This window comes from Chiloscyllium plagiosum, unplaced genomic scaffold (assembly GCF_037043375.1).
Source record: "Chiloscyllium plagiosum isolate Xiang-an unplaced genomic scaffold, Cpla_swu_hap1 HiC_scaffold_48, whole genome shotgun sequence".
NCBI lineage: Eukaryota > Metazoa > Chordata > Chondrichthyes > Orectolobiformes > Hemiscylliidae > Chiloscyllium > Chiloscyllium plagiosum.
Window position 1 is genome coordinate 17,729,861 of NW_028270186.1, and position 27,772 is coordinate 17,757,632.

Below are 27,772 nucleotides of genomic sequence, written 5' to 3' on the forward strand. Positions count from 1 at the left end.
ACAGTCCTTACGTTTTTTCACTTTGCGTCCTGCTTAAAGGCATGATTTGGAAATGGCCGGTGTTGGACTACGGTGTGCAAAGTTAAAAATCACACACACTAGCTTTCAGAGCGCCACTCCTTCAGGTGCTTGTGAAGGAACAGTGCTCTGAAAGCTAGTGTGCTTCCAGTTAAACCTGTTGGACTATAACCTGGTGTGTGTTTTTTAACTTTGCTTAAAAGCAGTTCTTTATATTTTCCATGTAATACTGTAATGATCCACTAGGTAGCAGTATTGTACTTTGCTGGTTAATTGTCTGTAAGTATTCTCAACGTTCAAATGACCACATTGTATTCTCCTTCCCCCATACCACATACCTTCACCACTGCATCATTTAGTCTTCTAAGGTCATGTGCTATTCCCCAAGGACAGAGTGAGCAGACAGCCACCGTTCCTTTGAGGATGACATCTTGGGTTATAAGTGGCAACGATAGCGTTTTTGTAATCCTTGGCGTTAACCTTACAGAAGCAGACACGATACACACACATTTCCATCCCTTTCCTCTGTAGAAAGGCAGACACACAGTTTGGCTAGATTAGAGTGGTGCTGGCAAAGCACAGCCGGTCAGGCAGCATCCGAAGAGCAGGAAAATTGACGTTTCAGGCATAAGCCCTTCATCAGGAAAGTGACATATTGTTTAAGGGTTGTAAGTGGTACTCGCGCTGACCGTCTCTCATACAAGCTCTCTCACATACGGTCACACGTGCACCCTCTCACAGCCTTATAACACATTACACACACACGTACACAAACACACACTGTCTCACAGACACTCACACCCCCATACTCACATGCATGCACACACGTCTAAGTTTATGGGGTGAGTTTGTACTTGCAGAATTACATTCTATTTTCCTCAAAAACTGCAAAAATCCATGTAAGGTCTGGTAAATCCCACTTTAGAAACAGAATCAGTCTGACCTAACAATAGGACAGAGACAGAGTTTAACCTCACACCTTCAATGCATTATCCAGGCTGAGGTGGCACCTTTTGTTAAAGCTATCTTGAGGATGTAACTTTAAAAACATATGAAGGAACCGAAACTAACATGATTATTCTAAAAGATGAAAGACTTCAGCTAAATTTGTTTAATATTATGAAGTGCCTTTGCCCGAAACGTCAATTTTCCTGCTCCTCGGATGCTGCCTGACCTGCTGTGCTTTGCCAGCACCACAGTCTAATCTAGCCAAAGTGTGTCTGCCTTTCTACGTATGAAAGGGATGGAAATGTGTGTGTATTGTCTGCTTCTGTAAGGTTAATGCTACAATGGGATAACTCACTTCTATCATGAGAAAAGGGATTGATGGAACCTATCCTCTTGTTGTCACCTTGTGGCTTTTGACTTTGGGGTTCAAATAATCTCGGTGCAATCACAGAGGTGGCAGTAGCTACCTGGAAATTGTAGGCCGTGACGTTTCTGCAGGCCAGTTTTCTTCTCTACTTCGGTTCACAACCCTTCTTCCTCAGCCGAATGGGGGTGTCGAGCGTCAGTAAGACTCAACTGACTTGGAGATCCTAATGGAGCTTAATTCCGTTCTCCAATAGTGGCCATACACCACAGTGCATGACCTGACTGAGAATTCCCCTTCCGAATTTGGAACACTGTGACCGATTCTGGACCGAGGGCAAAGAGCAGCAAATGTCTGAGAATATAACTTGGATTATCCATTTTACTTTTCCCCACTGGCTTGGTTAAGTGAGTGGGCAGATGGATGGATGATAAATGCGAGGTCCCCATTTTAGTAGGATTAACAGCAACACAAACTAGTACTTAAATGGTGAAAAACTGCAGCATGCTGCTGTGCAGAAGGATCTGGGTGTCTTTGTACAAATCGCAAAAAGTCGATAATTAAGAAGGCGAATGGAATGTTGTCCTTCATTGCGAGAGGGATGAGTTTAAAAACAGATTATGCTGCAGCTATGGAGGGTGCTGGTGAGGCCATACCTGGTGTACTGTGTCCAGTTTTGGTCTCTACTTGAGAAAGGATGTACTGGCACTGGAGGGGGATGCAGAGGAGGTTCACCAGGTTGTCTCCTGAGTTGAGAGCGTTGGCTTATGAGGAGAAATTGAGTAGACTGGGACTATACTCATTGGAATTTAGCAGAATGAGGGGGGGGGGGGTGGAATCTTATAGAAATATGGAATAGATAAGTTAGAAGCAGGGAGGTTGTTTCCACTGGCGGGTGAAATTAGAATTATGGGGCATAGCCTCAAATAAGGGGGGGGGGGGGAGCAAGTTTAGACGGTGCTGAGGAGGAACTTTGTCACCCAAAGAATTGTGAATCTGTGGCATTCCCTGCCCAGTGAAACAGCTAAGGCTACCTTGTTGAATGTTTTTAAGGCAGATAGATGTTTGAAGTGGAACCGAGTTCACAAAACGATAAGCCGTGATCTTGTTGAATGGCAGAGCAGGCTAGGTAGGGCATGATGGCCTATTCCTGCTGCTATTTCTACTGCTGTTATGCCCGGAAAGCGCAAGGCTCCGATGCGTGCCTTTCAGTTCCACAAGGCACTGTGGCCACACATAGCGCATCTGCTCAATGAGTGGAGTTGTTTGCCCTTAAGAACGCATTTATATACACAAGCACAGCTCCCATGGTGAGCCAGATTTACTCTGCTGGAATTGGCCTTTGAAACAACTTGTAAATATACAGGTAGTTCTCCAATAATGTCGTAGTTGCATTTGAGCAAAACCTTGCTTAATAGAAATAATGGGGTCTATGGGATGAGTGGGATCAGGGGCAGAACAGCAAAAAAAAACCGCTCAAAAATCACCCAAAAGTCTAACGCAAAGTATAGCGCAGCTTGAATGAAGGTTGAAATCATATTTATTAATGAAACAAAGGTAAATTTAATACCGTACATTTTTTTAAAATGTAAGAAAGCTACTGTCTATCCAAAGTCAAAAATCACACAACACCAGGTTATGGTCCAACAGGTTTAATTGGAAGCACTAACTTTCGGAGCGACGCTCCTTCATCAGGTGATAGTGGAGGACACAATTGTAAGACACAGAATTTATAGCAAAGGTTTACAGTGTGATGTACCTGAAATTATACACTGAAAAATACCTTGATTGTCTGTTGAGTCTTTCATCTGTTCGAATACCATGATAGTTTCACTTCTTTCATGTGGAAATCACAAAACCTTTTTTTAAAAGTTACATTCTCAGGTTCACTTTAACAGTTGGTGTCAGCCCCAGGTAATATGTTGAAGGTGTTAGCTCCCTGTGTGCTGTTGTCTGTGCCATAGTGTTTAGACTGACTCTAATCTAAGAAACGAGGTTACAGAGTCTTACATGGATTCATGCAGTTTTTGAGCAAAGTACAATGTAACTCTGCCAGCACAAATCCACCCCACAAACATATATGTGTATGTGACCATGTAAGACTCTGTGAACTCATTTTTTAGATTAGAGTCAGTCTAAACACTATGGCACAGACAACAGCACACAGGGAGCTAACACCTTCAACATATTACCTGGGCTGACACCAACTGTTAAAGTGAACCTGAGAATGTAACTTTTTAAAAAAAGAATTTGTGATTTACACATGAAAGAAGTGAAACTAACATGGTCACTCTAACAGATGAGAGACTTAACAAACAATCGAGGTATTTTTCAGTGTATAATTTCCATTCCATCACACTGTAAATTTTTGCTATAAATTCTGCATCTTACACTTGGGTCCTCCACAACCACCTGATGAAGGAGCGTCGCTCCGAAAGCGAGTGTGCTTCCAATTAAACCAGTTGGAGTATAACCTGGTGTGTTGTGATTTTTAACTTTGTCCACCCCAGTCCTGCACCAGCCCCCTCCACATCATGACTGTCTGTCCAGTGATCTGTCACAGTAAGCTACACTGCCGGCAGCTGACATCCACGCACACGTGGACCGACCCATGGCCTGGAGCCGACACTGCGTGTGCGCATGGACGGCATCAAAGCCTGGCGCTGACACAGCGCGTGAGGCAACTAGAGTCATACAGCGCAGAAACAGACCCTTCGGCCCATCTTGGCCATGCTGACCCAGATATCCCAACCCAATCTAGTCCCATTTGCCAGCACTTGGCCCATATCCCTCCAAACCCTTCCTATTCATGTCCCCATCCAGATGCCTTTCAAATGTTGTCATTGTACCGGGCCTCCTCCACTTTCTCTGGCATATCATTCCTCACACAGCTAGAGACAAAACAAAATCTGCAGTTGCTGGAGTCCAAAGTCGACAAACAGGAGGCTGGAAGAACACAGCAAGCCAGGCAGCATCAGGAGGTGGAGAATTTGACGTTTCGGGTCCTGCAGGAGGGTTACACCGGAAATGTCGACTTCTCCACCTCCTGATGCTGCCTGGCTTGCTGTGTTCTTCCAGCCTCCTGCCATTCTGTACACGCACCGCCCTCTGCGTGAAAAAGTTGCCCCTCAGGTCCCTTTTATTTCTTTCCCCTGTCACCCAAAACATATGCCCTTTAGTTCTGGACTCCCCCACCCCAGGGAAAATACCTTGTCTATTTATCCTATCTGCGCCCCCTCATGATTTTATGAACCTCGAAAAGGTCACCCCTCAGGGAAAACAGCCCCAGCCTGTTCAGCCCATCCCTGTAGCTCAAACCCTTCCGACCCTGGCGACATCCTTGTCAATTCTTTCTGAACCCTTTCAAGTTTAACATCTTTCTTAACGCAGAGAGACCAGAATTGAACACCGTATTCCAAAAGTGGCCTTATCATTGTGACAGCCGCATCATGACCTCCCAATTCCTATACTCAACGCACTGACCAATAAAGCGTACCAAACGCCTTCTTCGCCATCCTACCTACATGTGACCCCACCTTTGAGGAACAATGGACCTGCACCCCAAAGCTCTCTTTGTTCGGCAACACTCCCCAGGACCCTGGCATTAAGTGTATAAGTCCTGATTTGGTGCTTGTCAGGTCCAGGTGTAGCACAGACACCAAACTGTATAAGCCCTGCCTTGATTTGCCTTATCATTTATCTGAATTTAACTCCATCTGCCACCCAGCTACTTTCAACACACTGCAAATAGGAGTACAACCCCATGGTGCTTTCATCCTTAGCATAGTTGAAGTTGATGGACTTTGCATGGAATATGACTGGGTTCTGGCAAATCAGTGCAGGACTCATCCACTTTATGGTAGGGCCCTGGGGAGTGCTGCCGAACAGAGACCTTGGAGTGCAGGTTCATAGCTCCTTTAAAGCAGAGTCGCAGGTAGATAGGATAGTGAAGGCGGCATTTGGTATGCTTTCCTTTATTGGTCACAGTATTGAGTACAGGAGTTGGGAGGTCATGTTGCGGCTGTACAGGGCATTGGTTAGGCCACTGTTGGAATATTGCGTGCAATTCTGGTCTCCTTGCGGTAAGAAAGATGTTGTTAAACCTGAAAGGGTGCAGAAAAGATTTGCAAGGATGTTGCCGGGGTTGGAGAGTTTGAGTTATAGGGAGAGGCTGAACAGGCTGGGGCTGTTTTCCTTTGAACTGAAGGGTGACCTCCTCGAGAGGTTTATAAAACTAAAAGGGGCATGGATAGGGTGAGTAGCCAAGATCTTTTTCCCAGGCCGGGGGAGTCTAAAACTAGAGGGCACAGGTTTAAAGTGAGAGGGGAAAGATGTAAAAGGTACCCAAAGGACAACATTTTCATTGCAGAAGGTGGTGCCTGTATGGAATGAGCTGTCAGAGGGAGCGGTCGAGACTGTTACAATTACATTTAAAATGCATCTGGATGAATAGGAAGGATTTAGTGGTATGGGACTAGATTAATTTAGGATATCTGGTTGGCATGTCTTTTCCATGCTGTACATCTCAATGACTGTAAGTGCATCGGATGAAAGACTTAAATGTAACATTGCTCACAGGATGATAGTGTCACTGAGGGGAGCAGTCAAGCTGGTACTGATTCCCACTCTTATCAAAGGACCCTCCTACAAAATTACAAACCCATTCCTTTCATCTCCGTCATAATGTTTTTACACCTCTGTCAAACCTTCCTTTGAGCCGAAGAATAAGGTTGCAGATGGTCCTTGGATTGAGCACAGTAGATCTTGGGAATATTTAAATTCATCACTGTAGCTCTTTACAATCCCAAGGTTTAGGATATAGCTTCTGGAGATAGCTAAGCAATACATAGCACAAATGTGGGACATCGAGACCGAATATAGATTTGCGGACCAGTGCAGTGACTGAAGAATAATTTGGAAGGGTGCATATGTAGTCAATCCAGCCCTGATTTTGAGGTTGTCATTGTAAGTTCCTCGTTAGACATTTAAAGTGGAAATCATGTAAACATGCCACAGTCACCCCCTGTTGCCAATTGAAACTGTGGAGCCAAGACTTACACGACATGGTAAGCGTCCAAATTCTAGTTTGACACAACAGTGATATGAAGTGGGGGAAGAAAAAACAGACAGGAAGTGCCTGCAGACACCAGATTTAAAAAAATATATATAATTTTAGTTCAGTCTTTTGTGTAGTTATCTCTGCAAAGTCGTTGAGCGGAGCGTAGGGCAGGACTTACCCACTTAAATGGTAGGTCCCTGAGGAGTGTTGCTGAACAAAGTGACCTTGCGTTGCAGGTTGAAGGTGGAGTCACAGGTAGAACAGGGTAGCGATGAAGGCATGCTTTTATTGGTCAGTTCATTAAGTAAATAAGTTGGGAGGTCATGTTGCAGCTGTATGGACACTGGTTAGGCCACTGCCATCAGTTCTGGTCTCCTTGCTGTAGGAAAGACGTTAAACCTGAAAAGGTGCAGAAAAGATTTACAAGGATGTTGCTAGGAGCCATAGGGAGAGGTTGAAATAGGCTGAAATTATGAGATTTGTTTAAAGAAATGTTGGTCAACATTTTCTCTGAGTTTGAATAATGATCCTTCACCCCCATTTTGTATAAACAAAAACTGATTATTGTTAAGGTCTCAGGATAAAGAAACAGAACGTTACAAAATAGAAAGGCTTTGCTTTTGGATCTGGCGTTGTTTAAAGTTCAGGCGTGTCACGTGTGCAGCATGGTCTAAACTTGAATATCACAAAGTGTTTTCATCTAGAGTGTGACCTCATACAAAACAGTAAGGAGCTGCTCATACATTTTGCCTCATTTGGTAACTTGACCTAAAGTCCTAATCACTTCCGTAGTTCAAATCTTGATTGACAAGGGAGGCAGAGGATATGGGGTATGTGAGTAGACAGGGAAAGTGGAATAGAGTCCACCATAAGAAAGGAAACCTGTATTGGTTCAGTTTCGCTTCGTTGGGGCAGTGGGAGTGCAGGAACCATTCCATGAGGTAAAGGATGGTCTGGATTGCAACCTTAGGGGGAATATACTTGCAGCTTGGAGTGGCGGGGCAAACAAAAGAATAAGATTTACTAAAATATTGCCCAAAAGGATGGTGCTTGTTAGGACTAAATTCCCTGTGAGAGAAAATGGGTGCAACAGAGTGGTCAAGAGAGAAACGGAACGACAACATTTAAAAATACGTTTATTTTAAAAAAAATGCAATTCCTGACGCATGATTTTTGAAGTTGGTGGTTCAGTTCAAGGCTCCGACACAGGACAATTTCCGCGGTAGTGTTGAACATTTCTTCTGCAGGAACCTGGTGAAAAGACAAGGCCTCTGACGTCGAGACAGAAGAATTTAAAAAGATTTTGTTACAAAATTTCACAGTAAGCGAGTGTTTCCCTTTTCTTCTTAAAAAATAAATAAATTCAAAACAGACAAAGCCAGAGGACGTGTTTTCTTTCCCCCCCGCCCTCAGATCTGTCCAACCATCGAAGCGTTAGCTCTTCAAAAGTAGTTGTGGTGTCTGGGAGCAGTCTGTGGTCCTGAGGCAGTTAGAAGGGGTTGTATCGTTGTGGTTAACGAACCTAGTTTCTCTTCTGTTTAACATTCCTCGAGCGCCTGAAGAATTCCAGGCACTCTCGTTGATATAAACCCCTCTTGTAAGCAGCTTTTCATTTTAAATTTGGAGTGAATTTATCGTTCACAGCATTCAAACCCCTACCCTCCCCGATTTCAATCCAGTGGGGGGGGGGGGCGCTAATCGGAGGCCAACTTGACTTTATAGCCAGTGTTCCAGATTTGTGCTGTACACAAAAGTTAAGTCAACGCCAATGAGCTGGTGACTCCAAGGGCTTGTTTGGAGTTGGAGAGTGAGATGAGGCTTCTCCTCGAGGTTTACTGACCAACAGACCGCAACTCCTGCACAGTGCCAGTGGGGGTAGTTTTGTATTTCACAACAATGTGCCAATCGTACTGGGCACAGGGCCCGAGTGAATGCTCAGAGACCGATGACCATGCTGAGTAGGTAAGGGTGTGTTAACAGCTTCAGGGAGCAGCAACACCTCAGTCAGGAATCTAACTCCCCGGCAAGGGCGAGGGGGTGTCTGTAATTCAGACGTACAGTCACCTACAAGTGAGGCTGACCCAGTCTTCCCTGCAGTGCAGAATCTGCACACCCCAGCAAACTGTGATACAGCATCCTTTAACCAAAGAGCTGGGATTTTTATTTTTAAGATTCTCTTCCGTGAGAAGCTGGTATCAGACTCCGGCTCCAGGGTGTGGAAATAAACTTCAGAAATCACATTTCATGGACATGGATATGAAGTGATACACATCAACGGATCCAGATAGTGAGGCGAGCTGTCTGGGCTCATTTTAAATCACCTTCGTTGGCTCCGAAGTAGTTTGCAGTGTCTGATGCCAAGAGAGCACTCTATAAAAGGCAAGTCTTCCCCATCTGTCCGTGACCCACTTGGTCCTTTTTAACCGCACTTCGAGGGCACAAGAGTACAACGCTGGGAGCGGTTTTGCCTCACACTGAGCTGACAATTTTCCATCCAAATGAAAGGGAAGACACCGAGACTAAACAGCGAGACACAGTTCCCACCGGTTGGGGCGTCCAGGTCTACAAGTCTTAAAATGATACAGCCAGAGCCTTCAGGAGTGAAATTAGGAAACAGTTCTACGAAGGACGGTCAACGTTTGGAACTCCCTCAAACAGCAGCCTGGCACACATTCAACTGTAGATTTTAAACCTGAGATTGATAAAGACTTTTTGTTGACAAAAGTCGTGCAGCGTAGAGTTAGCTGACAGCTCAGCCAGAGTCCGCCTGGACGGCAGAGTAAGGTGAAGGTCTCTCTCTGTCCGCTCTGTAACCATGACAGCGGCCACTCTTTCAGGCTCGAATGCCGATTGGCTAGCTTGGCCCCCTTAGCAAAGAGGGTAACCTTTCTTGCTTCCCCCTCTTTACTCATCAGTTTAAACCCCCTCCTACCCACCCAATCCCTCACCAAACCACCGACGGTAGAGTAGGATAACCCATCGTTTGCCCACGTGAATAAACAGGTCAGCTCTTTGTGTCGGCCCCTGCAGACTCGTTCAGCTTCACTGTTTTGGAAGTGTCCAGCACACATCACACCTTCCAATCCTAAGGTGAGGAACCGGAAATATGTACTGGCTCTCCCTGTGTTTAAAGCATGCCTATCTTATTGAGGGCATGGGAGATTCGGTCACAGGAGCCTGTGTGGCCTCTACTGTATGGCAGGGAGCAGCAGGAACTAGCTCCAACAAGGGGAGGGAAGTAATCTCCTGCTCCTGGTCCGAGAAGTCCTAGCCAGGAAAGTGTACAAGTGGTTGGTGGGCTCACAAGGAATGCACCTGACGTATCCCGACAGCACCCACCCACTCCCCCCTCCAAGCGCAGCCCCTTCTTTCGGCCCAGGTAAGCCAACTCCGAGCAGGGGACCTATCTTCGTTTGTGGACAAATAAAAAGTGTCAAAAACCGATCAAAGAAAACTACCTTTGATCTGAAAGCCGTACCCACTTCTTTTGTGTTTAATACTCTCTCTACCTCGTGACGGAGACAAAAATAAGTGAACGCCGGGGATGGGGAGATCAAATGCACAATCGAAAGTGATGTGCGTCTAGAGAATGGCAGTGTTATCTACCTTTCAGCTACCTGGGGTCACACACTGTACGTGAGAGAGAGGAAAAAAAAAACAAGATTACAGCCCACATTTATGGGAAATTGGTGTCGCTGAAATGTACCGTGCTTGCTGATTCAACAGGACTGCACCACTCCCTTTCTTTTTCGGTTCACTCAAACTTACATTGGTACCAAGATTTACCACAGAACCAGTAAGACGACGGCCTGGATGACTGTGGTGCTAATTGTCGCCTAGTGAAGGCCCGGGCACCGTCACCCGGCTACAGCATTCCCTGCCACTTTCCCTTCGATTGGGAGGGTTTGTCCCTTAGGTGTTGCTTCTCCTTTCTTCGCAGGGAGCCTAACAACAAGCCAGCAGAGCCGCGTTTCGGCTGCAGGAAATGACAATGTGTGGCGAACAGATGCAACGCACTTTTTTTTTTCCGCCCGGCCCTCTCTTCAGGACTTCAGTGCAAGAATGCCAAATTCCAAATGAGCAGCGCAATTTCTACCACAAGGGGGCAGAGCGCAGCTGGACTCTGACGGGCCAGGGCGGTGCCATCACAAAAGCAAACTATTGGCTCCCGATGATAGAATTTGGTATTCTCGTGTAGGTCCAAATGAGGTTAGGATTTGACCACAAGTGTCTCGTTTCAGGATTATTCAAGCTCTGCACTGCCATTTTGGGAGAAATAAAGGGGCGTGGTACACGACACGCAGCCATCAATTCACATTTTACCTCAGAACCCGTGCGCAGCTCTGAATCAGGGAGGGTGACTGTGTAGATTCCAGTCTGCAGCAATTAAATCATGGCGATGCTCTCTGGGTTGCTGTTGAGGTGGGCGGACGCACTGCTCCCCGGGGATTTCGACGCCTTGCTCTTCCCTCTCCTCATAATGGCCAGCACCGTCTCGTTGGTGATAGAGGCAAAGTCGAAGGAGAAAGTCCCGTAAAAGACCAGCACGTCGACGGTGAAGATCCACTCGCAGACAGCAGCGGCGTGTTGAAACATTGAGCTCTCGTTGATAAAGAAGATGCCACCTGATAACAGCTTTTTAAGGAAATGAGGTTATGCACGGAGAACATAAGCTGACCACTGTGCAAGTCTCCTGCCTGGTTGTGGCTTCTTTCTCATGTGGAAACCCTTTTGGGCACAGTTTGTCAGACACTTCTCTGGGTCTCGACCCCAACTATCAGCAGATTGGGCAAACAAAAAAACCCAGCAAGTAATATTTAGGCAAGGTAATGATCATCTCTAAGAGTTGGAGATGCCGGTGTTGGACTGAGACACACTACACTCATTACACACACACATATATACACTCTCTCTCAGACTCTCAACCCCCACCCCAGACAGACAGAGACACACACACACAAAGACCCACATGCACACATATATTTTGTTGGATGAATTTGTACTTGCAGAGTTACTTTGTACTTTGCTCAAAAACTGCATGCATTCATGTAGAACTCTGTTATCTCACTTTTTAGATTAGAATCAATCTAAACATCAGGTCATAGACAGAGAACACAGGGGGCTAACACCTTCAACATATTGTCTAGCTATCACCATTGTTCACAGCTAACCCGAGAACGCAACTTTTAAAAAAAGGTTTTGTGATTTACACATGAAGAAAGTGAAACTATCACTGTATTCGAACAGATGAAAGACACAAACAATCAAGGTATTTTTCAGTGTATAATTTCAGTTACATCACACTGTAAACTTTTGCTATAAATTCTGTGCCTTAGGATTGTCCTCCACAATCACCTGATGAAGGAGCGACGCTCTGAAAGCTAGTGTGCTTCCAATTAAACCTGTTGGACTATAACCTGGTGTTGTGTGATTTTTAACATCATCCCTAAGCATCTCCTCATGACATTTAATGATATCACTGTCACTGCCACTATCAACATTCTGAGGGTTACCACTGACCAGAAACCTTTCAATACTGTGAAACTGCAAGGGTAGGTTGGGGGTCCTTTTACAGACTCATACAGCTCGGAAACAGACCCTTCGGCCCAGCCAGTCCACACCCAACATAATCCCAAACTAAACTCGTTCCACCTGCCTGCGTTTGACTCCCATCCCTACAAACCTTTCCTATTCATGTACAAATCCAAATGTCGTTTAAACGTTAAAATGGTAGCCACATCCATCACTTCCTCGGAGTTCATTTCACGCACCCTCGGTGTAAAAACATTGTCCTCATGTCTTTTTTAAAACCTCTCTCCTCCCACCTTAAACATGTGCCTCTTAGTTTTGAAATCTCCCATCCTAGGGATTAGACAGCTACCATTAACTCTACCTATACCCCTCACTATCTTATAAACTTCCTACGCTCCAGTGAAAAAAGTCCCAGCCTATCTTTATCTATCCATACCTGGGATCCCGGTAAATCTCTTCTGAACCCTCTCCAGCCTCCTCAAAGCCTGTGCACCATCAACAAGACACAAGTTAGGAGTGTAATGGGATACTCCCCACTTGCCATGGATGGCGATAGCTCCAAAAACATATAGAACATAGAACATTACAGGCCCCTTCGGCCCTCGATGTTGCGCCGACCTGTCATCCCAATCTGAAGCCCATCGAACCTACACTATTCCATGTACGTCCATATGCTTATCCAATGATGACTTAAGTGTACTTAAAGTCGGCAAATCTACTACCGTTGCAGGCAAAGCATTCCATACCCTTACTACTCTGAGTAAAGCAAGCACACAAGGACAAAGCAGCCCCCGCTTGATTAGCGTCACATCCACCATCGGTGTATAGTGATAGCAGTGGGTACCATCTACAAGATGCACTGCAGCAACTCCCCAAGGCTCCTCAAACAGCACCTTCCAAACCCCACGGCCACTTCCATCTAGAAGGACAAGGGCAGCAGGTACATGGGAAGACCATCCCCCCTGCAAGTTCCCCTCCGAGCCCCTCACCGTCCTGATTTAAAATTATACTCGCCTTTCCTTCATATTGCTAAAACGGTACAAGGCACTAACAACTGGAATACAAGCAGGTTTGGTCCCTTTATCTAAGGATAGATCAAGACAGCAGACCAGAGGAGGTTCACGAGGTTGATTCTGGGTATGGAGGGACTGTCCGTGAGGAGAGGTTGGGCCTGTACTCACTGAAATGTGAGAGTCTTAAGGAGCTTGATGTGGACAAGCTGTTTTCTCTTGCGAGAGTCTAGGACCAAGTGGGAATTATTTCAGCATGCAGAGTCACACATTTAAGACAGATCTGAGGAGGAATTTCTTTGCGGAGGACAGTGAATCTGTGGAATTCTTTACCGTCGAGGCTGGGACAGACCGATTTTTAAATCGGGAAGGAGTCGTCAAGGGTTATGGGGAGAAAGGCAGGAAAGTAGAGTCGAGGGGGATCAGATCAGCCATGGTCTCATTGGCCGACTTCTGCTGTCATGCCGTAAGTTGACGTTCATGCATCTTTTTTTTTTTTTTAAAAAAGAGTGCCCCAGTCGAGTTGCCTCTGAATCTACACTCAAAAAACACGTAAATTAAGAGTGCACTTTGTTCGATGTGAAAATCAGACAATCTTGCGTCAACTCCTCAACATTCAGTCCCACGATAAAAACCAACATCAGTGACGTTTTTGGGAGGGGGGGGGGGTTCTTGGAGGAGTGCAGGGTAGACAGGCACAGAGCTTAAGCCGGAAATGTGTTGCTGGGAAAGCGCAGCAGGTCAGGCAGCATCCAGGGAACAGGAGAATCGACGTTTCGGGCATAAGCTCTTCTTCAGGAATGGGGAAAGTTTGTCCAGCACGCTAAGATAAAAGGTAGGGAGGAGGGACTTGGGGGAGGGGCATCGGAAATGTGATAGGTGGAAAGAGGTCAAGGTGAGGGTGATAGGTCAGACTGGGGTGGGGGCGGAGAGGTAGGGAAGAAGATCTCAGGTTAGGAAGGCGGTGCTGAATTTGATGGATTTGACTGAGACAGGGTGGGGGGAGGGGAAATGAGGAAACTGGTGAAATCCGAGTTCATCCCTTGTGGTTGGAGGGTTCCTAGCCGGAAGATGAGGCGTTCTTCCTCCAACCGTCGTTTTGTTGTGGTCTGACGATGGACGAGTCCAAAGACCTGCATATCCTTGGTGGAGTGGGAGGGGGTATTGAAATGTTGAGCCACAGGGTGGTTGGGTTGGTTGGTCCGGGTGTCCCAGAGGTGTTCTCTGAAACGCTCCGCAAGTAGCCGGCCTGACTCCCCAATATAGAGGAGGCCACATCGGGTGCAGAGGATGCAATAGATGATGTGTGTGGAGGTGCAGGTGAATCTGTGGCGGATATGGAAGTTTCCTTTGGGGCCTTGGAGGGAGGTGAGGGGGGAGGTGTGGGCGCAAGTCTTGCACCTCCTGCGGTTGAGAGCTTAAGCCAGACTTGCTGGAAAAGCTCAGCAGGTCTGGCAGCACCTGTGGAGAGAGATCAGAGTTAACGTTTCGGGTCCGTTGACCCTTCCTCGGGACTCGGTTCCCCGGTTCTGGGGAAGGGTCACTGGACCGGAAACGTTAACTCTGATTGTTTTTGTTCTTCTCCACGCAAGCTGCCAGACCTGCTGAGTTTTTCCAGCAAGTCCTGGTTCTAATTTCTGACTTTACAGCGTCCGCAGTTCGGTTTCTGTTGTATCGCAGAGCTTGGTGTCCAGGCACGGCGATTAAAGCCGGGGGGGGGGGGGGGAGAATGGTGGACTTGGAGGAACGCAGCTATTTTAGAGGGAGTGCGGCTGGTGGAGATGACAGAGACAGGGACAAGATTGTGGAGGGATTTGAAAACTCAAATTTGTAAATTCAAAGCTTGCATAGCAAGAACTTGCGTGGGTCAATAAAGCACAGGAGCAAATTCCAAACAGGGCTCAGGTATGAGTAAAATACAAGAATGGCTTCAGAGGAGAGTAAAATGGGGAGGTCCAGCCTAGACTTTAATAGTCAAATTAGATTAGATTACTTACAGTGTGGAAACAGGCCCTTCGGCCCAACAAGTCCACACCGCCCCGCCGAAGCGTAACCCACCCATTCCCGTACATTTACCCCTTACCTAATACTACGGGCAATTTAACATGGCCAATTCCCCCTGACCTGCACATCTTTGGACTGTGGGAGGAAACCGGAGCACCCGGAGGAAACCCACGCAGACACGGGGGAGAATGTGCAAACTCCACACACAGTCAGTCGCCTGAGTCGGGAATTGAACCCGGGTCTCTGGCGCTGTGAGGCAGCAGTGCTAACCACTGTGCCACCGTGCCGCCCAATCTAGACGGACAAGGCAGTAATATATGGCTAGAGTTAAACCATCTGCTCAGCCTTCCCTTAACGTGTGAAGGCGACCGAATGCAGTGAGGGGCCATCGCAAAACCTTACCATGAGACCCACTTTGACCCCCACTCCCACCACAAGCCCTGTGAAGACTCCCCTCCCCCCACTTGAGGGAGGAACACCCTCATCCAAATCAGCTCATTCCTTGCACAGATTACACAGCATTAGAACGGTAAAGAGGAAAAGGCATGGTTTTGCAGACCGGAGGGGAAGGCGAGGCGAGGCCTCTGACAGCAACAACACCGGCTGGTGGTTTCACTTCCTAATTAGCAACAGGAAATTACCTACCTCCCCCCCTAACATTGTGCTGTCGTCATAGTTACCAATGGGCCTCTTGTGCTTCAGTGGGCTTATTTGTGAATAGAAATGAGATTTATTGGTGTGCTCGGAGGCAGATTAATGACTTCAGCTGCTTAAACTGTGCCAATATCAGCCACGGTGTCACTGACCTTCGAACTGAAACACTCAGGGCAACTTTGGAGTCGCCACTTTGTCTCAAATTCATTCCAGACCCCTCTGAACTATATTATCCCCTCCCGCAGCCATTCCACCTCCCCCCACCCCCTCTCTTCCAAACAGTTGACAGGCCTCAAATCGTTCCTCCTCATTTTTGGTTGCTCTCCTATCTTATTTTTGGTTTTTTGTAATTATCTCTCTGCCTCAGTTAATTGGTTCATTGGTCATCCCTTCACTTGCTATTCAGCCTGTCGACAATTCCCTCACATCATTTGTACTTAATTGTTGACACTCTTATTTACCTGGAATTATCTTGCCACCATCTCTCCGCCTCTATATTCTGAGCCTGTGCGGCTCGCTCCATGTCACCTGATGAAGGATCAGCGCTCCGAAAGCTGGTAATATCAAATAAACCTGTTGGACTATAACCTGGTGTCAGGTGGTTGTCCTTCAAGCATCCCTTATTCATATTCGCACAGGTAACAGGAACACTGTTAAATCGGATCAGCTTCTGCTACTGGAAGGCTGTGGCCCAGTGGGAAAGGTCACTGGACTGACGATCGAGAGTCTTAGACAAATGTTTTGGGGACATGGGGGCTGAAAGGCAGACGGCAAAAGTTAACTCTGCAACGAGTTATGGAATTGAAAACTCGTTCAATGATGACAGTCGCAAATACCCATCTGGTTCGCTAATGCCCTTTAAGGAAGGAAATCTGCCTGCTGTGCCCTACATGTAACTCCAGAAACAAAGCAATGAGGTTGACCCTTAACTGCCCTCGGAAATGGTGAGCGTGCCACTCAGTTCAAGGGGCAGTTAGTTCGAATAAACGCTGATCTGACCAGTGATGCCAGCTTCCAAATGGAAACAGATTTCCCCGAGTGCTGCACACTATTGGTCACACTAACCCCAGGCTGCGTTGCCATATCTTGGTCTCCAATAGCTACTCTGCTGGACTCTTCCTGTGCACACCAGCTTGCGCTAAGCGCCACCGGACCAAAACTTTAGGAAGCATCTCCCTACCCCTTGGCCCCGAACGGCCAGTTTCTCCAATTCCTTTTGAGCAACGTCCACTCTCTCTTAAAACAAGGGACATCCGAGTCAGTTCCTTGCTGGGTCAGCCCAGAACTGCTGGCTGGGGTACTCCAATTTGTGCGTTTTCTCTTCCTCCGCCCCTTACTCGTTGGGCACTCTGAATAAATGCACCGACAGTCAGACTGACAGACGGCCTCGACCCTGGGCTGAACACAACCAGGGCTGAGATTTCCCCAGGGAGCCCACGGTCATGCCCTCATCTCTCCCTCAGTCAGCACTAATGCTTCTCCCTCGTCGGTTAATGCGGGCGAGAATGAGACTGCCGTCAGGTTACGGAAGGTCGCAATCTTCGGCGTTGAAATGGCGCCGTCCCTTGAAAAGGCCACTAAAATAATGCGGCTTAATCACCGGCTTGTGTAGGGTAGACTGCCGACACAAAAGGGGATCCCTAAAAACGCCAGGCTCCCCACAGGCAGAAGGTTACCCACCAGTCGCTTTCTGGTGCAGAGATGTGCGGTTTACTTTGCACAACCCCCACCCCCTCACTCACCATTAAAATAAATGGACTGGCAGCATTTGTAGCTGTGGGGAAATGGGGATCGGTCAGGTGGAGGGGGATTTTATGTCTTACAAGCTCCCCATGAACCACAGTGTTAGCGGAGGATGTTGAAGCAAAGCAGAAAGTGAGGTTGGGGGGGGGGGGGGGCGACATCTGTTCTGGACCCTCAGGGGGCTGGAGTTGCAAAAGCCTCAGTGTCATCTCCTCATGATTAGAGGTTACTGTTTCTAAGATGTAAAACTGAAGCCCCAAACAGCAACCAGCAGACTCTGTGCTAACTGACTGGAAACTGACTCATCGCTCCCACTCAGAGTCATAGAGATGTACAGCACAGAAACAGACCCTTCAGTCCAACCCGTCCATGCCGACCCAGATATCCCAACCCAATCTAGTCCCACCTGCCAGCACCCGGCCCATATCCCTCCAAACCCTTCCTATTCATATACCCGTCCAGACGCCTCTTAAATGTTGTAATTGTACCAGCCTCCACCACATCCTCTGGCAGCTCATTCCATACACGTACCACCCTCTGTGTGAAAACGTTGCCCCTTAGGTCCCTTTTATATCTTTCCCCTCTCACCCTAAACCTATGTCCCTCTAGTTCTGGACTCCCCCACCCCAGAGAAAAGACCTTGTCTATTTACCCTATCCATGCCCCTCATGATTTTATAAACCTCTACAAGGTCACCCCTCAGCCTCTGATGCTCCAGGGAAAACAGCCCCAGCCTGTTCAGCCTCTCCCTGTAGCTCAAACCCTCCAACCCTGGCAACATCCTTGTAAATCTTTTCTGAACCCTTTCACAACATCTTTCCGATAGGAAGGAGACCAGAATTGCACGCAATATTCCAACAGTGGCCTAACCAATGTCCTGTTCAGCTGCAACATGACCTCCCAACTCTTGTACTCAATACTCTGACCAATAAAGGAAAGCATACCAAACGCCACCTTCACTATCCTATCTACCTGCGACTCCACTTTCAAGGAGCTATGAACCTGCCCTCCAAGGTCTCTTTGTTCAGCAACACTCCCCAGGACCTTATCATTAAGTGGACAAGTCCTGCTAACCCAACTATCAAACAATATCTTTACAACAATAACAGAAAGGAAAAAACAAAATCCATGCTCTGGTTTTCTTTTCCTGACCCTTCCTGGTTGCCTAGGAGATCAACACACATTTGCTACGTCACCTTGGAGATCTTGGCAAACATGTCATTCAAAAACAAATTGTACAAGACCGACTGTTAACTTTCTGAAGGGAGGCCGGGGTAGGCGGGGAAGAGAGCTCAGCCAGTGTCCTGCCTCTGTCACAAACATAGGCCCCACTGGCTGTGAAGTGCTTTGGAGGCTCCCGAATGGCGCTATGCCAATGCAAGGCTTCGGAACGCAGTAATGACGTGCGGTTCAAGGCCGGTCGAAGACTCTGCTCTGGTGACAGCCATACTTTCAACGACAGAGGACTGGCGTTAATATCTGTCTGGGCCAGAGCGAGTCAGCTATGAGGAGAGGCAAGACGACCCGAAGTTGTTTTTCTTCGCGGGGAGAAGGCGGAGGTCTGATTGAGGTTCAGGGACAGAGGTGGGATACATAGGAAGAAAATGTTCCCCTCAGTAGAGGGGTCAATAACAGGGAAGGAGTGGTAGAGATTTATGGGTGAAGGGTTGACAGGATTTGAGGAAGATCAGAAACCCTCACAACATTCAAATGTCACAGGTAGACAGGGTCGTGAAGGTGGCGTTTGGTATGCTTGCCTTTATTGGTCAGAGCATTGAGTATAGGAATTGGGAGGTCATGTTGAGGCTGTACAGGACATTGGTTAGGCCACTTTGGATTCTGTGTTCAATTGTGGTCTCCCTGCTACTAGGAAAGATGTTGACAGGGTGCAGAAAAGTTTCATAAGGGTTGCCAGGGTTTGAGCTATAGTGAGAGGCTGTATAGGCTGGGGCTGTTTTCCCCGGAGCGTCGGAGACTGAGGGGGTGACCTTATAGACGTTTATAAAATGATGAGGGGGCAATGGATAGTGTAAATAGACAAAATCTTTTCCCTGGGATGGGGGAGTCCAGAACTAGAGGGGCATAGGTTTACTCTCTCACCCTAAACCTATAAAAGGAACATGAGGGGCAACTTTTTCACACAGAGGGTGGTACGTGTATGGAATGAGCTGCCAGAGGAAGTGGTGGAGGCTGGTACAATGACAACATTTTAAAGGCATCTGGATGGGGAATAGGAAGGGCTTACAGGGGTGTGGCCCAAGTGCTGGCAAATGGGACTAGATTAAGTTAGGATATCTGGTTGGCATGGACGGGTTGGGCCGAAGGATCTGTTTCCGTGCTGTACAATTCTCTGAGTCTAAGCGTTGGGACAATCACTTGAAGTACCCAAAGCTGGGAAACGGGCCTACAGAGAGGCGAGGGCCATGAGGAATTACGCGTGAAAGAGGATTTGAGACCGAGAGCAAATCGGCCGTGATCTTAGTGAAGGGCCAGGCCGGCTTGGGGGCTGAACGACATCCTCCTGTTTCTGATGTTCTCACACTCGGTCATTGGAAAGTTCGTGTGCATTATTTTCCTGGAAGCCCTGTCATTGGATTTGCAGTCAGGGATACTAGAGGATTTTCTGACCCCTTTCTGAGTGAGGTATGGGGGGGGGGGGGGGGGGGGGGGACTGTATTCGCATTGAATCTGGGTCTAACAACTTGACCAGAAACTGATGCACAAGTTGCAGAGAGGGGAAGCTCTGTAAAGAGAGAGATGAGGAATCTCTTTCAAACCCAGCCTGGATTTTCCCAACTACATTTTCCAAATCTCCCGGTTTGCGAGAGACAGTCTTGAGGGCCTGAATGGTCTTCCTGATTTGTACGCACCACCAAGAAGTGACCTCCCACTGTTCCTGTCTAGCAGGTTTGAGGAGCTGAATGGAGCCTAGGAATATAGGACTGAGGAGCAGGGGTGGGTCATTACGCACCTTTCGAACAGGCACTAAGATTGTGGCCGGTCTCGTCGCGGCCTCAGCCCCACTTTCCTGCCTGTCTCCCATTACCCGTGACCCATTCCCTGTCAAATATTCAACTAACTCAGCTTTGAACGACTGAACTAACTCAGCTCTTGAGGACTGCCGCAGACATGATGGGCCGAAGGGCCTCCTTTCCTGCTGCCTGAGCCCATGTTACACTTGCAATGCCCACTGGGATCTCAAAGCACTTCACAGCCAATGAGGTACTTTGGAGTTGGAGTCACCGTTGCAGTGCAGGAAACCCGCCAGCCAGTGCGTGCACAGCAAGATCCCACAAACAGCGACGTGATCGCGCCCGAATCGCCTCACCTTCAGATGTGGATTGAGGGGTACATATTGGCCAGCACACTGGGGATAAATCCTCCTCGCTCTTCCTCAGAACATAGCGAGTGGGATCTTTTACAACAGAGGGGTGGGGGGGTGGCTCTCAACTTAATATCCCATCAGACAGTGCAGCAGTCCCTCAGTGCTGCAGTGTAACACCAGCACAGATTTCCACCTTCTGGCCAGGGTGGGGGTGTGCTTGAACCGGGAACCCCATGAGCTCAGGCCTGGGCGTACTACCCACAATAAGCCACAGCAGATGAGTAACACCTCTTGCAAAGTTAATAGTGGGAATACAGACTGCAGCACGATGACTGAAGCTTCGAAATGCTAGCTTACTGGTTAGTACGTTTGCGGATGGCCCCAAGATTGGTGGTGCAGTGGACAGTAAAGAAGGTTACCTGAGGTAACGGAGTGATCCTGATCAGTGGAGTCAACAGGCTGAGGAGTGGCAGATGGAGTTTAATTTGGATAAAAGCGAGGGACTGCCATTTTGGTATACCCCACACAAGGACAGGACTTATACAATTAACGGTAGGGCCTTGGGATAATGTCGTACAACAGAAAGACCTCAGGGTCCAGGTATATAATTCTTTGAAGTTTGCATCACAGGCCGACAGGGTGGTTAAGACGGCGTTTGACACGCTTGCCTTTATCGCTCAGACCTTTGGGTATCGGGACGTCGTGTTGAGGTTGTACAGGATATTGGTGAGGCCGGCCTCTTCTGCATTACTGTGCGCAGTTCTGCTCCCACTGCTATAGGAAGGATATGATAAATCTGGAGAGGGTTCAGAAAGGATTTCCCAGGATGTTGCCGGAAATGGGAGGCGTTGAGTTATAAAAACAGGCTAGGACTTTGTTTTTTAAAAAAAAAACTGGAGCATAGGAGGTTGAGGGGTGATCATATTGAGGTTTATAAAATCATGAGGGGTACAGGTAAGGTGAATGGCCCAGGGTCTTTTCCCCAGGGTGGAGGAGTTCAAAACTATGGGTGGGGGGGGGGGGCATCCTTTTAAGAGAAAGATTTAAAAAGGACGAGGGGCAACTGTTACATAGATTGTATATGGAATGAACTTCCAGAATAAGTGGTGGATGTGGGTACAGTTTAATGAACATTTGGATAGGTACATGAATAGGAAAGGTTTGGAGGGAATTCGGGCCAGGAGCAGGCAAGGGGGACGAGTTTAGTTTGGGAACACGGACTAGTTGGGTCCGTGCTGTATGACTCTCTGTTCCCAAACCGGGCCAACACACTGGGTGGGAAGGCCTGCTGTGGGTATGAGGAGGACTCTTCAATCAGGTCGGAGGTGAGAGGTTTGCTCATAACTTGGAAACCGAAAACAGCTCCGAATACGGTTTTCTCTCCGTTAGTCACTGGAGCAGTCTGCCGTCGTGCAAGTGAAAGGGGGAAGAAGAAGAAAAAAAAAAAAGTGTGGCTTGCCGTCTGGCGTATACACATTTATTTTTGGAACAGCTTGCAAGTCCACTTGCCCTCAAGAAATATAAATGAGCCACAACCAACTCAAGCCGCGAGTTCCTCTATTGAAAGGGTTTTTTTGGCTTGTGGTCTGCTGCTTTGTGGGATCACTTGTGGGAATTATAAGTTCCCTGAGCGCTTTAGTACCTGGTGGGAAGCTTGTCCTGCTGTTTTACCTTAAACTGGCGACTGAATCAGCAAAGTCCCTGGCCCACTTGAGTCTGCTAAGCAACCCAGCCAGAAATACTTTGATCCCAACACCCAATCAAGGTCAGCCGGCTGCAGCTCACCTTGCCCCTCGTATGACGGACTGACGCCATTGTTACCCTGCCAAGGAACCACCTCCCACTCTGCCTGGGAAAACCCCTCGGATTGGAAGCAGTTGGAATCCCTACAGTGTGGAGGCAGGCCGTTTGGCCCAGCTGCTCCACACTGACCCTCCAAAGAGCATCCCACAATTCCTGTGGCTGACCCACCTACCCTGGACACCACAGGGCAATTTTCTCATGGCCAATCCACCCTAACCTGCATATCTTTGGACTGTGGGAAAAAAACCCATGCGGACGCGGGGTGGAGGGGGTGGGGGGGAGGAGTACGTATTCCACCCAGACAGTCGCCTGAGGGTGGAGCTGATCCCAGGTTCCTGGTGTGGTGAGACAGCAACGAGCCACTACGCCAGCCAGTACGAAGGGGGTAGACAATGGGTAAAGGTGGGATACCAGTCTGCACCAGCTGTTGTTTTCGAAAGGCGACTTGTGTGGGAGCTCAGCAAAACAAGTTTGAGAAGCTCTGGCTGAAGAGAATTTCAGACGCACACACGTGTGGAAGCTCCTCACGATAGTGGCTTCTCAGGCAGGCTTACCCCCGCACCTCTCCTTTGCCTCCCACCTCTCTCTCCCAAAGCTGCTGATTTTTAAGCGGAGGTGTTACAAATCGGCCCGAAGCAAAGGACCGCATGCATTAGGCCCACCGCCGTTCGGCATGCAGCGCACATTTGTGCGGTTGGACCGGACGGAAGGATACGGAGGACGAGAGAGGTGTGGCCTAACCAGTGATCCTGAAGGGAGATTCGCCACCTTGCAGAGACCAGCTCAGCGCCACAGACCCGGTTAGGATCCCGCTTGCCGTCACAACGACCGTGTCGCAGGCTCTCTTGGCTACACCAATCAGACCTCGGAGCTTTCAATTAGCTCGCTGGCAACGGGAGCGCTGCTCGCGCACTTTTCCAGTGGCCTGACGCCATCGGAGTCTCCGCTCGGCCAGACAACGTCGCTGGCGAGGGCCCACAGTCACAGAGCAGGGAAACAGACCCTTCGCTCCAACTAGTCCGTGCTGACCACATTCCCAAACTAAACTAGCCCCACCTGCCTGCTCCGGCCCACATCCCTCCAAACCTTTCTTATTCATGTATTTATCCAAACGTTGTAACTGTCCCCACATCCTCAGGAAGTTCATCCCACACACAAACCACCCTCTGTGTAAAAAAAAATTGCCCCTTATGTCTTTTTTAAAATCTTTTTCCGCAAATCAGAGCAGGACTTATCAACTTAATGGGAAGGTCCTGGGGAGTGTTGCTGAACTAAGAGACCTTGGCGTGCAGGTTCATAGCTCCTTGAAAGTGGAGTCGCAGGTAGATAGGATAGTGAAGAAGGTATTTGGTATGCTTTCCTTTATTGGTCAGAGTATTGAGTACAGGAGTTGGGAGGTCATATTGCGGCTGTACAGGACATTGGTTAGGCCACTGTTGGAATATTGTGTGCAATTCTGGTCTCCTTCCTATCGGAAAGATGTTGTGAAACTTAAAAGGGTTCAGAAAAGATTTACAAGGATGTTGCCAGGGTTGGAGGATCTGAGCTGCAGGGAGAGGCTGAACAGGCTGGGGCTGTTTTCCCTGGAGTGTCGGAGGCTGAGGGGTGACCTTATAGAGGTTTATAAAATCATGAGGGGGCATGGATAGGATAAATAGACAAAGTCTTTTCCCTGGGATCGGGGAGTCCAGAACTAGAGGGCATAGGTTTAGGGTGAGGGGGGAAAGTTATAAAAGGGCGCGAAGGGGCAACGTTTTCACACAGAGGGTGGTATGAGTATGGAATGAGCTGCCAGAGGATGTGGAGGAGGCTGGTACAATGACAGCATTTAAAAGGCATCTGGATGGGGACATGAATAGGAAGGGTTTGGAGGGATATGGGCCGGGTGCTGGCAAACAAGACTAGATTGGGTTAGGATATCTGGGTCAGTATGGACGGGTTGGACCTGTTTCCGTGCTGTACATCTCTATGACTCTCACCTTAAAATATGCCCCCTCGTCTCAAAATCCCCCACCCTAGGGAAAAGACAGCTGCCATTCACCTTATGTATGTCCCTTACGCTGTTATGAATCCCTATAACGTCACTTCTCAACCTCCTGCCTCGCCTTGTAACACACAGCCCTCTATTCCCAGCAACATCCTGGTAAATCTCTTCTGAAACCCTCTGCAGCATGATAATATCATTCCCAAAATGGGATGGCCAGAACTGGACATAGTACTCTAGCGGTGGTCTCACTAACATCCTCTATAACCTCAGCATAACTTCCCAACTGCTAGACTCAAAAGGTCCGAGCAACGGAGGCAAATATGATAAATGACAGAGGACCCCAGCCCTAAAGCCAAGACCCGCACGCATTAAGCCCACCGTTGTATGTCACGCTGCACGCATTTGAGCGGATGGACTGGACGTAAGGATACTGAGGACGAGAGAGATTAAGGCCAAGATGGTGAGGATAGCCCTGATGTGGCCTATCCAGTGATCCAGAAGGGATATCGCCACTTTGTAGGTCAGGATGCACTGGAGGCAGACAAAGACCATTCCTGCGGGGAAGGCCACTCCGGCACCGATGTAATGCAAGCTCTTGACATGGTCAACCTGGGGAAACAGGAACACAGCTTGAAGCACGAACCCCAGTCCAAGAGCTGCGACGATTGCATGGACCATGATCGTCATGAATCTGTTCGACTGGAAAATTCAACCCACACGAACTGCGGCTGATCAAGGCTCACCATCACCTTCGCAAGGGGCAATTAGGCACAAGCAAAACAAAAGACTTGCTCAGCCTGCATTGTGAATAAATAAAATGGCGTCCTCAGAACACTGTATTTTAGATATCACATTGTCTATCTGAACCACATTACAGGGAGGACGTGGAGGCTTTGGAGAGGGTGCAGACGACTGGGATTCTGCCTGGATTAGAGGGTATGAGCTATAAGGAGAGGCTAGAAAAATGCGGGTTGTTTTCTCTGGAGCTGAGGGAAGACTTGATAAAAGTCGACAAAAATTATGAGACGCACGGACAGGGTCAGAACCTTTCTCCTCCCAGAGTTGAAACGTCTCATACGAAAAGGCGTACATTTAAGGTGAAGGGTAGGTTTTGTTTTAAAAGCACTGAGTGTGTTCGGAGTGGGGAACCCGCTACCAGGGATGGTGGAGGAATCAGATACAGGAGGGGTGTTTAAGGGACTTTATCAGCAGATGAATGTGCAAAGGAATGGAGGGGGGGGTGGATATGGACCAAGGGCAAGCAGAAGGGATTAGTTTAATTTGGCATCACGTTCAGCACAGCATAGTGGGGTCGAAGGGCCTGTTCCTGTGCTATGTTCTATGTTCTTAATGAGAAGGGCGCAGTCTCGTAGATACGAGATAAAATCTGAGGAATCTGTACGTCAAGCAAGGAGTCAGCAGCTTCAGGAGAAAGGATTGCAAACGAAAGGATGTTAAAGGACTTACATTGTCGGTGCAGAGCAGGGTTTGGCTACATTTTTATTTTGACAAGTTTCTTCAGCTAATTAGATCGACCCAAAATAAAAGCTACAGGGAGCTGCAAATAATTTTAAAAAAATCAACATTTCTGAACAAAATATTTCGCCAAAGTGCCAAGTGAGGCTGGCAGAATGCATCGTTTGCAAACGCAAGACTCATGGACTTGATTGACACATCAACGGACAAATAATTAAACGAGACCTAACCCTGAATTAGTGCATTTCATCTTTTTCCTATAATTTGTCAGAGAACGTACAAACTTCAACTTAAGAATAACATTGAATTAAGACGATCTTTTGGATGGTGATTGTTGTGATGAATTAGTTGCCCCATTTCAAGAGTATTTCTATATCTCAGCTGTATTGGAGAGAGGTGGCAGTGTCGTGGTAATGTCACTGGACTGGCAATCTGTGGGAACCGGAGATCAAACTCCACCGCTAGAAGCTAACGAAATGTGAATTCAGTAAAACGCTGGACTGCCGCCTGTGGTAAAAACCCGCCTGGTTCACTCATGTCCTTGAGGGAAGGAAATCAGCCATCCTTACCCGTTCTAGCCTACACATAACTCTCAGCAACGTGGCTGACTGTTAACTGAGCAATTCGGGACAGACAATAAACGCTGGCCCAGCCAGCCACGTCGGCATCCAGTGAACAAACTTCAAAAGAGTTAGAGCTTAAAACAAGGGGTGGCAACACTGAACTGCAGTTAATCCTGACTGGTCCCCTTTCAGCAATCTTGATTTACAGCTTCTCATTGGAAGGGGATAAAATGCTGCCTTTTGACCTCATTTACAAGATCCAGGCTCCTACTTTTCTGGACTCGATTCTTTCTACAAAAGAAAAGTCCCTTTTTTTTTTTAAATCCGCCATAACATATTGTCACTGGAAGGGTCAGGAGCCGCCATTGCAATGGGAGAGCGTGTCGCATGAGGTTCTGCATCTCCATCATTCCCAGGGATGTGCGGACACGGATATCGAAAGGCTCTCTCCCCCCCCCCCCCCCCCCCAATGTCTCACAGCACAAACGCTGAGCGCAAAGGAATTGCGAGCCTCTTGCTGAGAAACGGGCCAGTTCCAGAGCAGTTTGGAAGGATGAGGTTTGGGGCTAAGTAGAAAGGAGGCAGATGTGCAGTTTACATAATGACCGAGCGCAGGGACGGAATGTAACAGGAACACAATTGAATAATATTTGGGGCGTGCAGTGTTATAAACACGTCCGCACCTGATCTCTCACTGGCGGTCTGCCAACGTCTCCCGCTTTCTGTAAAGCTTCGGTTTCAGGCAGAAAACAAACATTTGTCACTCGGGGCGAAGGGAAGCAAAGATTTTTTTTTTTAAATAAAAAAAAAACAGGAGGCCTTACTTGGAAATTTCCAACCATGATCAGCCCGACTGCGTTAATGCAGCCGGTGACCAGGGCACCTGTGTTGATCCACATGGGGCGGCATCGCTCCAGAATCTGACCGTAGCGGAGGACACAGATCACCACCACTGGAAGGACAGAAGACAGACAAGTGACCATCAGTAAGGACAGCCACAAGCAGCAGGCTAGCCAGCTCCCACCAGGCCGTGTTCACCGCCAATCCCGTCCCGAGACGTAAACAGCTCCTTCACCTAAACGCGGTTTCTTCGGTGGGTTTTTTTTGTGTGTGTGGTGTTACCTCAGCCTGAGTGGTGTCGATTCGCAATAGGTCTCTCTGGTCATCAGGCTATAGCCACCAGAACAAAGGACAGTCCAGGCCCTTTGGCCCTCAATGTTGTGCTGGCTGTTTATCCTAATCTAAAGATCAGACTGACCTACATACCCATCATTGTACCAACTTCC

General features: G+C 48.0%; 1 protein-coding gene and 1 long non-coding RNA gene across 3 annotated transcripts in view; both read right to left on the minus strand.

Annotated features, from left to right (window-relative positions):
• Positions 1-7,505: 7,505 nt before the first annotated feature.
• Positions 7,506-27,772, minus strand: part of tmem150aa (transmembrane protein 150Aa) — a 38,194-nt gene continuing 17,927 nt past the window's right edge. The window contains exons 5-8 of one of the 2 annotated variants that reach the window (XM_087984422.1): positions 27,311-27,438; positions 24,879-25,056; positions 10,713-11,014; positions 7,506-7,660 (exon numbers count right to left, since the gene is read on the minus strand). In XM_087984422.1, the coding sequence (XP_087840548.1) occupies positions 10,776-11,014; positions 24,879-25,056; positions 27,311-27,438 (545 nt within the window). In that variant the 3' untranslated portion in view covers positions 7,506-7,660; positions 10,713-10,775. Of the gene's footprint in view, positions 9,082-10,712; positions 11,015-24,878; positions 25,057-27,310; positions 27,439-27,772 lie in introns of both variants that reach the window. The other variant, XM_043681633.2, reaches the window with a different exon arrangement.
• Positions 22,121-24,868, minus strand: LOC148135704 (uncharacterized). Its single transcript, XR_015754910.1, has 2 exons — positions 22,770-24,868; positions 22,121-22,692 (listed from the first exon to the last, which is right to left on the minus strand). It is a non-coding gene; the product is annotated as an uncharacterized LOC148135704 (long non-coding RNA).